This window comes from Anthonomus grandis, chromosome 4 (genome assembly GCF_022605725.1).
Source record: "Anthonomus grandis grandis chromosome 4, icAntGran1.3, whole genome shotgun sequence".
In the NCBI taxonomy this organism is placed as follows: Eukaryota; Metazoa; Arthropoda; class Insecta; order Coleoptera; family Curculionidae; genus Anthonomus; species Anthonomus grandis.
Genome location: NC_065549.1, coordinates 27537939 through 27553574, shown reverse-complemented (window position 1 = coordinate 27553574; position 15636 = coordinate 27537939). Strand labels below are relative to the sequence as shown.

Below are 15636 nucleotides of genomic sequence, written 5' to 3'. Positions count from 1 at the left end.
TGTAGCTAAAATGTTCCTGGTAAAGTTTAGGTTTAACTGCTGCTGATGTAACAACCACTCGCAAAAGTTTACTCGAGGCGCATGATCCCCTGGAAGTAAAGCTTGTACCCTTTGGACGTGAAATGGATACAGTAATTCATGCCTTAAAATTCGCCAAACTGTGACTGGTGATAATCCAAATTGCGTTGCAATTGTTCTAGTGCTTATGTCAGGATGCTCTTCGATGATATCCAAAATTAAATTCTCCAGATTTAAAATGCGCCTAGGTCTAATGGCTCCACCATGGTGCCCTGGCCTCGGCCGCAAATTTCCAGTTTCTCTACCCCGCTGAACCACACGCAAAAAAGCTTCACGCGACGATGATAGCTATGAGAAAACCTTTGTGCATAAAGATTAGCTGCAGCCGCACTGTTTTGTCTTGATTCTTCGTATGCCAGTAACATGTCCATTAGTTCCTCATTTGAAAAATTATGCGGCATAATTTTAATAAAAAACAAAATACGACCACAACTGTATCAACTGATAGCAAAGTAGGTACTACTAAACATAATAAACATCATCCGGGCTTGTTTACTTCTTAATTTGAAAACAAAATTCCACCTGATAAAGTTATTACATTTTTATGAAAAAAAAAGAATTCTCTCAGAAACTAAAAATATTTTACTTAAATTTTTTTTCACTATTAGTCATTATTTATCATTAGCAATAATTTCCCAAGTTTATGCGTATAGGTTAAGAAACACCCTGTATACCGTATCATCTGGAAGTTTTTCTGTATTTTTATTTTGTTTTTGAGTATTTGTAGCTTGCTTGTTGTAAGCTGTTTTATAAATTTGTTCGTGGAATGGTAGTAACTCCTTTTTTCGTCTATCATTATATTGCTCAAATAAGGTTAGGTCGTTATCGATGTTCGGTTCGTTTACGTAAGGGCCATATAATATGGAAAAGAGCGAATGACCTGTTGTCGAGTGAATACTTTGATTGTAGATTAAGACAGCGGAAGTCATGAGGTTTTGAGAGGTTTCATCGGGATTTTGCATTTTCAGAATTCTTAGTTTTTCTAAAAGTGTGGAATGCAATCTTTCTACAGGACTGTTAGAGGAAGAATTTCCTGGAGTAGTATAATAAACTTCTATACAGAAAAGTTGACAGAATTCTTTGAATAAATTATTTTGAAATTCCTTACCCTCGTCTGTGACGATTTTTAAGGGGGTGTTATGATGTGAAAAGTAATGACGTAGTTTGCTTAATATAGTAAGGGCGTTTTTATCAGTTATAAAATAGGCTTGGGCATATTTTAAGAATGAATCTTAGAGATCTGTCTAATCTTAATCTGTTAGAAACTGACAATTTAAAAACTGGAAAATGTCTAAGTGAAGTATTTTAAATGGCTTTTAAGAGAGCAAGGGTCCTTCGTAAGCGGTTTTGTAAGGGTGTCTTTCATATTTACTTTGAAGGCATATTTTACATGAATTAATAAAATTAGTTATCGAATCTCATAGTTTAGGCCAATAATATTTTTGTTTAATATGGTTATATGGTTCTGTTATACCGTTATGGTTACTTTTGTGATGATTGGCTAAAATTTCCTTTTTTTGAGTCTTGTCAGTTACGTCAAGAACGTAAGTACTGGCAAAAACTAGTTTTACAGTTGTATTTAGATTAGAAAATACTTGTCTTCGAAACTCGAGTTTTAATTCGTCATTTTTAATAAATATAATGAAGGTAACATCTGGTTTAATTATGCCCTTGATAATTTTTAAAATGTGTTGTTCCTGATTTTCTTTTCAAATTTTCACAAAATGGTGGTTTTTATTAAAAGGTTTAGTGTAGGTGTGTTTAAATTCATCGCCGTAGTCGATGACAAGACGATTTGATGCATAATTAAGGGGTAATTCTGATATTGGGATATTCTTTCCTTCTGTATCATTATTGGAGTGTGCAGTGACATCAGAATCGTCGTCGTCTGCGACAGGGTTAACAGGGTTTAAGATGTTTTGGGCTGGAGCGTCTTCTTTGTATCTTTTATTAGAGACAAAATCGGATAAGTTGGCAACTGTATTGTCGGCATTTGGGACATTAGACTGTGAATCGGCATCATTTGTTTCAAGAGTGTTAAGATTAATGCGGGAGAGAGCATCTGCTACTAGATTCTCTTTTCCTTTTTTATAGTGAATTTCAAAATTGTATTCGACTAGTATGGACGAAAATGTTTAGTCGAGTCCACTATTGCGAGAAGTTCTTTCTCTATAGTTGAGTAGTATTTTTCTGCCGAATTTAGGGTTCTTGAAAAGAACGCAATTGGGTGGTCATTTTGCGATAGCACACTGCCTATGCCTATGTTGGAGGCGTCGGTGGTGAGTTTAAAGGGTTTTGTAAAATCAGGGTATTGCAAGATAGGGGAATTGGATATGAGTTCTTTGCATTTTGAAAAGGCATTTTTATACTCTAAATTTTCTATATCAATTTGAGTATTTTTCCGTAGACATCTCGTTAGACGAAAGGTAATTTTGGCGAAATTTTTGATGAATCGGCGATAGTAGCCTACAAGCCCTAAAAAGGCTTTATTTTATTTCTGATTTCTTGGTATCGGGTAACGTTGGATTACTTCAATTTTTAAAGGATTGGGTTTTATTCCCTCGGAGGTAATGATGTGTCCTAGGAAAGCTACCTCTTTACTAAGGAATTCTGACTTATCAGGCTGCATTTTGAGATTAACTTCCCTTACTTTTTTAAATATCTGACGTATATGATTTATGCGTTCAGATAGGGATTTAGAAAAAATAACTATATCATCCATGTAGACAAAACAAAATTTGTATAAGTAATGACGGAAAACTTCATCCATCATACGTTGGAACGTGGCGGGTGCATTTTTGAAGCCGAAGGGCATTCTGAGATATTCATAGTGACCATTGTTGACGGTAAAGGCCGTTTTTTCAATAGAATCGGGATCCATTTCTATTTGATGGAATCCTTGGGCGAGATCTAGGGTCGTGAAGTACGTGCATTTTCCGAGATTATCTAAAATTTCATCTATTCGGGGAAGAGGCCATTTTTCTTCTATTGTCTCGTTGTTAAGGGATGTATAGTTAATCACAATCCTATGTTTCTGGATGCCTGAAGCCTGCTCGGGCTTTTTCGGGACTATCCACACGGGTGCGGAATACGGAGATATTGAAGGGCGAATTATTTTGTTCTCTAGTAATTTCTGAATTTGGGATTGTATCTCAATATTCATTAGAGGAGGATGTCGAAAGGATTTTACATAAATAGGTCTGTCTGTTTTAGTTCGAATTTTATATTTGGTTTGACTGGTAAAACTGAAGTCACATCCTTTGTGATACATTATGTCTTTGTATTCATGACATAAAGGTAAAATTATTGATTTTTCGAGAGGGGTTAAGTGATCGAAACGTAAGATATTTTCAGGATTGAATCTTTCTAAAATCTTGGGGGATGACTTTCATCCTTTGATGAAAATTTACGTGGACGGTAGGCGTGGGGTTGGTAATAGTGCAAAAGCCATTTTCAACTTTTACTAAACTGTCAGGTATAATATGATTTTTTATGTCAAACGAGGGCAAAATAGCGACACCATTTTCGAAATTTACTGGTATTTTTAAAAAGTTATTGTTAAAGTAGTGTAGCGGATGCAAGAGGGGTTTATTGTAAGTCAAAGAGAAGGGTATTATTATGTTTTCCAACTTAAGGGTTTTGCTTTTATAATCTAGCAAGGCTTTTAAGTTTTTAAGATCTTTTGATCGTATTAAGGCATCGAAATCGTTATGCTAATTCAATACTCTCATTTTAAATTCGTTTTCTATACCTAGTTCTTCTAGCAAGGAAATTTTTAAATTTTTCGTTTCTTTATAAGTGTTCTTGCATGCGGTTACTTCGATAAATATTTTGTCGGAATATTTTTTTGCAAGTTTAGGAGATATGATAGAGTCAGAGGCACCGGAGTCAATTAAAATTGTCAATTGCTTTTGTGGTAAATAAAAGTATGGGAGCTCAATTTGTTGTGCTACGTTATTTAAGTTGATGGTAGATCTGGGCCTGGTTTCGAAAAATTTGCGAAATTATCAATTTCGAAATTATGTTCGTAATTGGGGTAGTGATTTTGGTCATTAGGATGTGTTAAGATGGGATCAAAAGAGGTTTCTTCATATTGAAGGTTTGGCTCGTAATATTCAGAATAATGTTGGGGTGAATAATCGGTATAATGTTCAGACTGGTTATCTTCGACATCAAGGCACATCGGGATAAGAGTTAGCGTTGGTCTCAATGTTAGTTACCTCTTGGGACAGAAAATTTCGGGGGCCTGATGATTGGAAAAAGTTTGGTTGACGAAAAGGCATTCTTTGTTGATACTGCCTAGAGGGTCCAGTTATGGAGATTGAAATTGGAGTAGGGGGGTCTAATTTAGGTTTATTATGATTTTGGGGAGCGAAGACATTTCTTGGTTTTCCAAAAACTTGAGCATTTGTCGGATAATGTCTTTGAACTGGTCTAGGTTGTATTTGTATGGGCTGACTGGGAAATTGTTGCTGGGGGAATGTCATGGGGGATTCATTTGAAAGCTATGTTGTTTTACATAGGAATTATGGTTATTATTATTATTATTATTATTAGTAAATTGGTTATTATGAACATTAGACAGATTTGAAAAATTTACCTGTGATTCAATCATATTATAGGTAATTACATGCGTATATGCATCATCAAGTGTGGCGTTGTAACATTAACATCGTTTTTAATGTCTGAGGCGAATTGGCTATCAGAATTAAAACCGAAATTTTTTCTATTTGATTAATTAAAATTAATTTCGCATTTACATCAGAGACTTCGCAATATAATTTAGAAAAAATTCTTTGTACAAAGGATTTGAGTCTATCTACAAATTGTAATATGCTTTCATTTTTATTGATCTTGAAGTATTGTAATTGTTGGTGTAAAATTTGATAAGTGATAGGATCACCGAACTTTAGCCTTAGGGCCTCTTTAATTGAAGGCCATGAATCTAAATCTGGTCTAGAAAGTAAAAAGTATTGTCAATTAACTTTGACTTAATGGCTGCTAAAACAATTTTATTTTGTTCAATAATATCATTTGTAAAATATAATTGGTAAGACTCATCTATGGATATTATAAAACTTTCTAAATGGTTTTGAATTCCAGAGAAGGTTGGTAAGAGAGAAGTGTGGAATCTTATGTTTTCCATTTTAATATTTAAATTAGACTTGGATAAATTTGAATCTAAAGTTAAGTTATCTAATAGGTTACTTATGCTATCTAAATTATTTTAATCGGAAGTATTTTGACTACTTAAATTGGAAATGTTAGAATTTTCGTTTTCAACTACTAATCCTAAAGATGCCCTATTTCGTATTAATATGTTTTTTAATTTTTGCGACGGACATGGACTAGACATTAAATAATGGCAATTCAAACAAAAACTTACAGTACAATCAAGGGATGATCCATAGAGCTTGCACAGTAGAGGCAAAGTTTACTGAATAAAATACAAGTTGCTTCACTCGGCAAAAACCCTTTTATCTTTCGATCTCAAAGGCAGGCCGCCGAGCTCCGCGCCGACGGGGAACTAGCAAAAAATTTAAAGGGGAATTCTGATAAAAGATACCTATTATTTTACGAGTTTCGTCTAATTCGAACTGTAGGGGAAGACGGAGCACGATTTTATAATAACTTTATTATCTGGAATAAAATTATTATTTAATGTACCTACTTGGTAAAAATATGTAAATTGATAATACTATAAATTATTCGTTTTTATAACCACCAAACTAAATAAATTTTACATTATCAACGTTTACCTAATTCAAGAACTAAATGGTTAAATTTTTTTTGTTAATAATTAGGTACTTAGGTATATTATTAAAGGTTGTTTTGGTACGACTGGTTTAATTACGATTTATTTTTAAATCAAAGTCAAAAGTTTGCGTGAAAAAATACATATATTACTGTTACTAAACTTAACAACTAAAGATAGACATAACTACTAAGTAATGACATGTTTGAATTTTAAATGATTGATTACTACACTTTTTGACGTTTTTGTTATTTTGTCGGACTAATAATAGCATTATCAAAGACATTATAAGTAATAAACGTAATGTTTCATTCATAACCAGCCCAATAATGTGGAATTTTATTGTTTTAAAATTAGTAGTGAGAGAGAAAAGGATGGAGAAAGGATTGTGTAGTGTACAAATAATTTTCTATATCTATACGTGTAGTTTTCGTCGCTCTTGTGCAATTTTAAATAGAGGCGAAAAATGTCATTACATAATTAATTAACTGTAATATTTTTCATGTGACGACGCTGGTGGTAAAAATACAAAAGTCTTTTGTTGTTTTAATATAAACAAATAAACTTACCGATGAAATTTGGATTTTAATGCTCTACTCTCTTTACTACACAAGAATGCACCATGATCGTTTATTTTGGCATTCATTTTCTTCAAAAAAGTATGAAAACAACAAAAAACTGATAAAACACACTCTAAACACAAAATACACCCTTAGACTCAATAATTTAAAGCGTTTATTTGTTTTAATTCCTTGGCAACATCGCTCGAGATTCATTCGTTCATAATTTTTGACAGAACTCGAAAAATAGTAAAACGTGCGTAAGACTGTAGCGCAAAGTTGCCGAAGTGACTAAATTTTTTAATGCTCCAAGGTATTTTTGTTTGGACTGCTGCTTTTATTAATATTTTTGCTTTTAAATTAAGTCGATTTTTCTATGAATTTTATTAATTTTCGATTAGTTTTTTTTTCATTATAAGCTCAGTTATGTTTCCGACTCAAATAACCTTTAAAAGGTATTACATTTTTTAATACTTAAAAAGCGGATAAATAGCTCTGGCAAAAGTGCAATATTGTAAAAGAAGGACAAAAGATTGAGAGGAAAATATATTTTGCCATTTTAAAATGTAAAATGCAGTAAAAATGCAGTCTCTTAAGCTGGATTTATACAGACAAATAAAGTAAAATAAAAATAAAATAAGAGTTAAATGTACAAAAGTTCCATAACGCATTTATATAGCAAAATAATATAAGAATAAAATAAGAAGTTGACCAAAATCCAACTTTCATATTTTATTTTATGTGAAAACGAAACTGCGCACGTTATTTTGGTCAAAACACACCCTCTCAAGACAGAGAGGTACTAAACCTGGCATATAATTGGTTACCCTTATTTCTTATTTTATTTGCCTGTATGAATGCCAAGTGTCAAATAAGTCCTTATTTTATGTTATTTGTCTGTGTAAATCCACCATTAGTTATAATATCTTTGATCTTTACAGATGTTGCAAAATAGAGAGCTTCATACTATTTGCTTTTTTTAGTGGCTTTAATATCTTGGTTCGCGAATTTTAAGGTAAAATAAATACGAACTCTCGTATAAAGTCGGACAAAATAATCTACAGGAAATGAACTGCAAGGGTGAATAAATTTGACTTCTAAAAATTGATTTTTTAGTTTATTTCCAACATTGGTTTGATGAGCTAGTTCTTCGAATTTACTAGTAAATATGTTCTCCAGCGCAAAACATAATCAGTCATATTCTTAAATGGGACTACTAATACAAAATTAGTTTCACTGTATGATTTAAAATGACAAAATTTAGTTTCGTCTTCACCTAACGTATTAGAATTCCTAAAGCTTATACATACATCGCCAGAATGTTTTTCTAAACATTTCCTTAAAAAATATCCTGTAACATAAACTAAAGCATTACCTTCAGGGGTCTTAAGATTCTGATAATCTTTTGTTAATACTTTAAGTAAGGTGTTTGGAGGGTTAGCAATGTTGTTATGATGTTAGAATTATCTGTGCCTGGAAAATAGTACGTAAATTTGTAAATAACTCTGATTTCCCTATACACCAAAAAATTGCAAATATTAAAAGGTACCTTCTATAATACATATTGCCATTATAAGTGCACAAATTAGAAGAAAACATAAAACACACTTGTCGATGCTCTAGTCAGGAACAATGTAGGAATTGCGTCGGGTCTAAGACGTTGATTTGAAGGGGACATAAAACTTCTCTCCGCAAAATGCAAGCTACAAATATTAACCCTTTTATAACATTATTCCGGAGTAAGATCGGCATATCTATGTTCGCCAGTAAATCCCAAAATACCTTTGCAGAGTTGGCACCTATAATCCATTTTTTATATTAATTTAAAAAAAGAAACAAGAACCAGATCATAAAGTAACTAGGAATGCAATCATGAATTTAATAAACAACTAATTCCAATGTACTTACCTATTTTCATTTTTCGGACATCTAAAAAACATTAAACCACTTCCACGCTTTGTAAAACTACTGTCTACCGAACAATAAGTCGACATTTTAATATAATAGATTATAATAATTTGCCAGTCCACTGAGTTCACCCGGTACAACTAGTAATAAAACGCTCGCACATCAAAACGATTGAAACTCTACTCACTGTGTAACCCAACAGATTCGATTGTAGGAGCGTCGCCCGGCAAATGAAGTGAGGGGCGGTGAATAGGTAATTGGGCGCGTGGAGCCGAGTGAAGCAACTTGTATTTTATTCAGTAAACTTTGGTAGAGGTTCACAACCAAAGGGGTCCCTATAAAGGCGTGGCTTGAATCGTTCTGGTCCAGATGAGATGTTTGGGAAGGCAGCACTTGGATCAGCTAGGTCCCGTAACACGGTAGGCGGCTTAGCAGTTTCTCGGCTTGGTTTTCTCCAAAAGGGTCGCAGTACCAAGGGTTGCGGTACTTGGGGTTGGTCGATGTCTTCAGATTCTTGATGGATAGTGCACTAAGATTTGACAATCACTTTTACACAACGGTACACCGATAAAGGGTAAAATTGCACTATCCTGTTCGCAGCGCCAGTTAAATTCAGAAATCGACGAACGGTCTTTTAAAAAACATTTATTGATACAAAAAGGCCTTAAAACTAGGTGAACAAAAATATGAACAGCAACGGTATTAGCCGAGGCTTTGACACAATATTAATGTTGACGATATATTACAAGCGATTTCTTAAATATAAAAATAGTTCTAAGCTAAGCATTTTATAATGTAATATAAACAATTAATTGTGGTTTGAAGATATGTCTAGCGATTTAGAATTCATTAAAAAAAACTAAAAAGTAAAATTTGAAATCACCAGCCAAATTATCAAAATTCTATCTCAAAGCATTGTCATTTATTTATTTAGTGGCCCGTATAAATAATTATTACATTAATCAAGAGAAAATAACTATGATTAAGTGGTAGTACTTGGGGAATAGTTTTCGAAAAGTCTCCCACATGATCTCTGTGAATTTCCCTGATATGCATTTTCCAAGTAAAACACCAGTGCAGATTATTATTAATAACTTGAGACTAACGATACAGTAATGAATTCAAATTCTCAGAGCAAAACAACAATAATGGCAGAGCTGGAGAAAATAATTCAGATTTTAAAATTTTACTTCATGTTGAAGAAAATAAAGGAATTAGCAGTAGAACTCTTGGAAAGTGATAGGAAAAGATCATATTACAGTATTGGGTGTACTAAAAAAAATTCATCATTTCCTCAAATTTCAAAAACATCAGGAACTAAGGGAATGCGATGAAATCCGAAGAGCAGATTTCTGTTTTGAAGTTATAGAAAAGGCGAATAACCACAGATATTATTTATAAAATTTTTGTTTTATGGAGGAATGCACCTTTGCCTTAAATAATGAGCAAAATGTTTAAAATTTTCGAAGTAAAGAAAACGAAGACCCAGTACCCTCAAAAGGTAAATGTTACGGGCAGGTATTTTTGGTTATAAGATTATTGAACCTTTTTCTAGTCATAAATATGGACACTTTAATTAAGTCGTAGATACGTCATCTATTTTAAAAAGAAATTAGAAATTACCCAAAATCCATAATTGTCAAAATCAAATCTAAAACAAGAAATTTAATTTATAATGAGAAATAATTAATGTGATAATTTTTTTAGTCTTAAAATACAAATTAAAACGGTGTATTATTTATAGTCAGGTTCTATTTAAAATTCTAAGCCGAGCCTGCCGACCTGTCAGGTCAAGTATTTACCATTTGTGTAGCCTTTTGTGTTCTAAATGAAAACGCTTTTAAAAAATAAAAAGCGAGAAGCTTTTCGTTTTTAATGAGAAAAAAAGCAATTTAGAATTTCTTTTAAACCAAGGCTACTTAAATGAGAGAAGATTAATTGCTAAAGGCGGCTCTTTTATTAATGTAAAAAAACTAAACAAAAAATATACCACGGACAAAAAACAAACTTACGAACACATGTAGGTAGTTCTTTTGGTGTCCAAGTTCCATCACTCTGGCAGTATTTTTCTCCCTTTCCTACTAATTCATACCCTTCGGCGCAATGGTAAGTAATCCTGCAACCAAATGTGTAACATTCCCCGGCGTGCCAGCCATGAGAAATATCTGTTGGGGCCCCACAAGATCTGGCTGAAGAAGAGTTTTTTGTTTTTATTACCAGATGCTTTTTTAATTTTTAATAAACTTACGCTCACAAGAAATATCAGGTCCATACCAAGAAGCCTGTCCATCAATAGCCAAGCATTTTGCTCTGGGAAAACCATTTGTTACATATCCAGTATGACAGTAGTATTGCAGTGTTGAATCCAGATCAAACGTTGCTTGTTCTGGCAGAGCATTGTGTCTAGCATGGTCAATTGTTGGTGGAGAAAGACAGTAAACTAAAGATAAAGAATATATTTTTAGAAAAAATCTCCTATTGCTAAATTTAATTATAAGAATGAAACTATGCCCATTAAAAAAAATACAGTACCGCAACAAATATTTAAAGAAGTTTTAATTAAGTGCGTCATTAATTCTTACTATTCTGTTTGCAAGCAGGTGCTTGCCCAGCCCATTGTCCGTCTGCTTGACAAGTCCGACTTTGAAGTCCCACCACATGGTATCCATGTTCACAGGAGTAAGAAGCTCGTGCACCAAATAATAGACCAGTTTTTGTAACAGTACCAAACTCTATTCCTTTTGGTTCGGGGCATTCTCTATCTAAAAGAACCCCACATATATAATAAAATAAAATGAATTAGTTATTAAAAGTTATCTTACCTGGCTTAATACATGACATGCCGCAGGCTCCATCGCATAGGCACTTTTTTTTCTTACTTTTGCAGTCTTCATCGGATGAGCATTTTCTTAAGCATTTTTGACCCTATAACGATATTTATTTTGCATAATTTTTAATAATCGAGAATAATTCATGGTGTCAAAGTGCCCATGGAAAAAAAGGGTCAATAGAGAATGGTCGATATTTTAAAAGCATGGTAAAGAAAGATAAATCAACTTCTAACAAAATTGTGCGCACTAATTCTTCTTAATAAAACAGGAATTGTGATAATACGTGTAGTTATGAATTATATTATTAAATGGCTTTATTACTAATTTCTTACCAACAATGTAGCCTGCTCTTCATCTCTAGGACACAACGTTGAAGGTGAGTTTCTGGGATTCTTGTAAATCTTATTACCTTCATTAATGTCATCATCTATTTCTGCTGATTCATCTTCATCCCAGTCATCATCATCGTCATCTGGAGTGGGAGTCGTGGAGTTTGTAGAAGCTAAAAGTAATGATTAATACAATTTGTTCTTATTATTAGTATTGTTATTATTATTATTATGTGCTTCGGTATTCTATCTTCTTCCTACTATCGTATATTTGCATGTGCCGATATTGAAATGTCAATCAAATAATTAGTTCTATTCTTCTTTAGGGTAAAATTTAAGTTTAGTTTGTTATGCGCGACTATTTTCTCTGCATGCATTATGGATATCCCAATATAATTTGACTTCATCATTCTCTAGTATTATCGCCGGGGCATAAGGGCAATCCAAAAATGCAATAAAAAAATTGGGTTGCAATAAAAAAAAAATAAGCAAAGCTGTTCTGGAACACCCTATATAAAAATTGTTTTCGCAAAATATACCCCGAAAAAAAATCGACAGGTCCGAGCGATTAAAAAAAAATGGGATATTAAATTTATTCCATACTTTACGACCAAACTGTATAATTCCTAGTTTGCTTAATGTTAAAGTCATATTTTGTGTGATTTAGAGATTTTGAAAGCGGATATTTGTGTTGTTACCTTTGAGATAAATTTTAGTTCCAAAATTGCATTATATGTTTGACCAATTTTGTTATTATTGATGACACTTTATAAGAGATTTATTTTTTGTGATTCTGCTTATTTTAGTATGATGCCGTCTATAGTTATTTGCACTTTGCACACTTATTAATGAAGCATATCTCTTTTCCTGGAAGAATACTATATTTAAAGGCTCTAAATAAAATGATAGTAGCGGCGTGACTTGGTGTTTCAGATAAGTTTAACTGTGGTATAACTTAAAAATAGAGATTTCACTTTTTATTGTTTTTTTTTTAGATTACTGGAGGTTTAAAACTATTTTATCATTTTTAACTGTACTAAACTGAACTAAATCTAGAGTTAAGCTTAGAACAGAAATAATAAAGTATGATTGAAACGCTAGATAGTCAATTTTGCCTACAAAAACGTCTGTAAAACAAAACGTATTTTGTGAGTTGTAAGTTATCTGTGAGAAAAGCTTAGAAACAAATATATGCATCCCTGTCCCTGAAGGCGACAAAGTTACCAAAAAATTGTATTTTATAATTTTTTTTTAATTCAACTTTTATTTGTAACTTTAGCGAGCTCTGACTTTGTCCCCGTTCAGGAAAGGTTGTTGGTACTTCTCGATTTTCATACTCTGCCATTAGTTATAAGTAGTTCCATTCATACGTGTATTTTATTTAATGTATTATTTGAAGATAATAAAATAAAGATTGTATGTAAAATACTAGGGAATATTTTAAATTTCGTAAGTCGCTCAATTGTCCGTCCGTTCTCGATCTCTGTGTGGGTACGTGTGGGTGGGATCTTTCTACCTTACCTTTATATTTTTTAGCCCCTTCGAACAAGCAAATTAGAAAGAGTTTAATTATCACTAACTTTTTGTCCAATATATTTCTCTGTATAACTTACGGTTACAAAAATCAAATTTAGCTTCCAAATGCAATGACGAGTCCTATGGACCTAGACGTTTCTTTTCAAATATACTAGTACTTATCTTTGATGTATTGTTAGCCTGTAGTGTCGGGATAAAGAATATCCAGATGGCCTGGTACAATTTTGTCCTCTTCAGTAGTAGTTTTTCTCTATAGTTGAAGTGTCTACCTCTATAGTTGTGAATTAAATTGACCAATAATAATACCCAATCCCAAAAAAATAAGCTTTCTGTTTTTGTTCAATAAAAGGCCAAACTACTTTTCTGATCGCACATAAATAAAAAATTATTCTAGAGTTTTGTCATATAATTATTGAACATTGCCACGAGCACTATAATGTACTTTTCTTGCATTGGAAAACTTAACCTTAAACAATCATGATTAATAAAAGTTTGCCAAAACAGTTGTATTTTTAATTATTTTCCTTTTAAAAACCTATAAATAGAAATCGAGTGGTATGAGGTCCGGGGACCGCGATGGCTCATGAACCAAAGGGCTTTTTCTTCCGATCTAGGTATAATTATATATATTTTGATTAAGCCAATTTCTAACAATTCATCCGTGTACAAGATAATTTTTAAAAAGACGCCGTCATCTTTAGGGTACATCCCGTGTAACCACAGGTAATAATCTGGCATTTGAATCCCGTTCTTCCAGAATATACAGGTACTTTGATTTGAAAGATTTTATATCTTTTTTTTTAACTTTGGACAGCCAACTTTTTGATGCATTTAAATTTCGGGCAGCATCTCTTAGGTTTCTTCTTGGGTTATTTTTTAGAAGTTAATAATTTCTTCATCCCTTCTTGGACGACGACGTTGACGAGGCGGTTGGTTTGCAGTAGTAATGCTTCCATGCTGATTAAAATGTCTATTAATTTTAGCAACTGTTTTATGGTTAATTTGTGGTTGATGAAGGATGTCGCCGATTGAATTTATTTGCAGCCTCTCGGAAACTACGATTGCCGTCGTTTAACAATCGTACTGTAATACTGCCTTCTACATTTTATGACATAATTGACAGATTTAACGTTTATTTATCAAACAAAATGTGTTTTAACCAAAAAAATCAACGATACCTAGTACAGGGTGGCCCAATAAATGGGTCTAATTATCGATTTTTATTAAAATTAATACCATTTAATTTGGACATCCTGTACACTAGAGGGGTAAAAGTTTGTACAGGTTGTGTTTTTGGCGATGCTGATTAGGATTCATGGTAGATAAATTTATAACCCCTTTTGAAGCCCCATAATTACCCATAAATACGACTCTGGAACTAATTTGGCATATGCCCAAAAAGTGTTTGTCGAACTCTATCAAACAATTTTTTTTTTGGAATCGGTTAAAAAACAAAAATTTTATAGAGTAAAGGACATTTTAGGATGGACACACTGTAAGTCTATAACAATCACTAAATTCCAATGCTTAAAAAATTAATATTTATAATTTGGATCAATTGAGTTTAATAGTATTTGGTAAATGTAATTTCTTCAGGAGTTTGTATACTATTGTATGCTACAAACATATTTGTATTTATTCTTATATATGTATGTTGTCCACAAGTTACTAGTAATCAGTACGCGTACGAGTAGACGCTGTCTACCCAGAATTATCCAGTTATTTGTCATTAATTTATCACGTAATTATTTCATGTAATTGTTAAATTAAAATAAAAAAAAAATAACACAGAACGTAGTTGCTATCCTTACTATTATTATATAGTATCTAAACATGATTAATCCGAAGGCGCCCCCGCCTGCCGCACCGATTAAGATAAATAAAATACAGGGCTGACACCCAATTAATGTATACGAGCCCCAGGAAGACACACTGATATTTGTCTTCCGAAATTTGAAGCATATAATCAAAATCAAAATCAAAACTTTTATTATCCAAAAAAAAAGACACAAAGTGTATGGATTTCGTCACAGTTTTACATGTTATAATCTTGGCCTAAAAAAAATATTACTAACTACCTAGATAACTGAAATTCAAAAATCCACCTATACTATATATTACAAAAAAAGTTAAAATAGTCAAAAGTAAAGTGACATTACATCGTTAAAAAAGTTATAATAGTTAACTGCATAATCGGCTAGATAGGTATCTACATCATAAAAACATTTATTGGCTAGGAATTCCTTTAACTTTCTTTTAAATATCGAAACGGTTCTGCTAATCTTTATATCATTCGGTAAGTTGTATAGTTTTGGATCTATTCTTAATACAATTTTTTTAGAAATAAGGAGCCTGCTATGAGGCATGGACAAGTCATTTCTAGAACGAGTTGGGTAATTGTGAAAACTACCATTAACAGTAGAGGAATTAAAATTCTTAAAAACATATAAGCAAACTTCAAATATATACACACACGGGACCGCCAAAATTATATATTCCCTAAAAAGAGGTCTACAGGAAGTCATCGGTGATACTCCGGCAATAGACCTAAGAATCTGTTTTTGGCTAATAAACACTCGACGTGCATGCGACGTACAGCCCCAGAGCTGAATACCGTACAAAATTCATGAGTGTATAAT

The 15636-nt window shown here is 32.6% G+C and overlaps 1 protein-coding gene across 3 annotated transcripts in view; it reads right to left on the bottom strand.

The window, feature by feature from the left end:
• LOC126734965 (uncharacterized) overlaps window positions 1-15636 on the bottom strand; it is a 202465-nt gene that overhangs the window by 93660 nt on the left and 93169 nt on the right. For all 3 annotated transcript variants that reach the window (XM_050438833.1, XM_050438831.1, XM_050438832.1), the window contains 5 exons: window positions 11465-11634; window positions 11124-11226; window positions 10884-11063; window positions 10550-10741; window positions 10314-10490 (listed from right to left, as the gene is read on the bottom strand). In XM_050438833.1, coding sequence (XP_050294790.1) covers window positions 10314-10490; window positions 10550-10741; window positions 10884-11063; window positions 11124-11226; window positions 11465-11634 — 822 coding nt within the window. The remainder of the gene's footprint in view (window positions 1-10313; window positions 10491-10549; window positions 10742-10883; window positions 11064-11123; window positions 11227-11464; window positions 11635-15636) is intronic.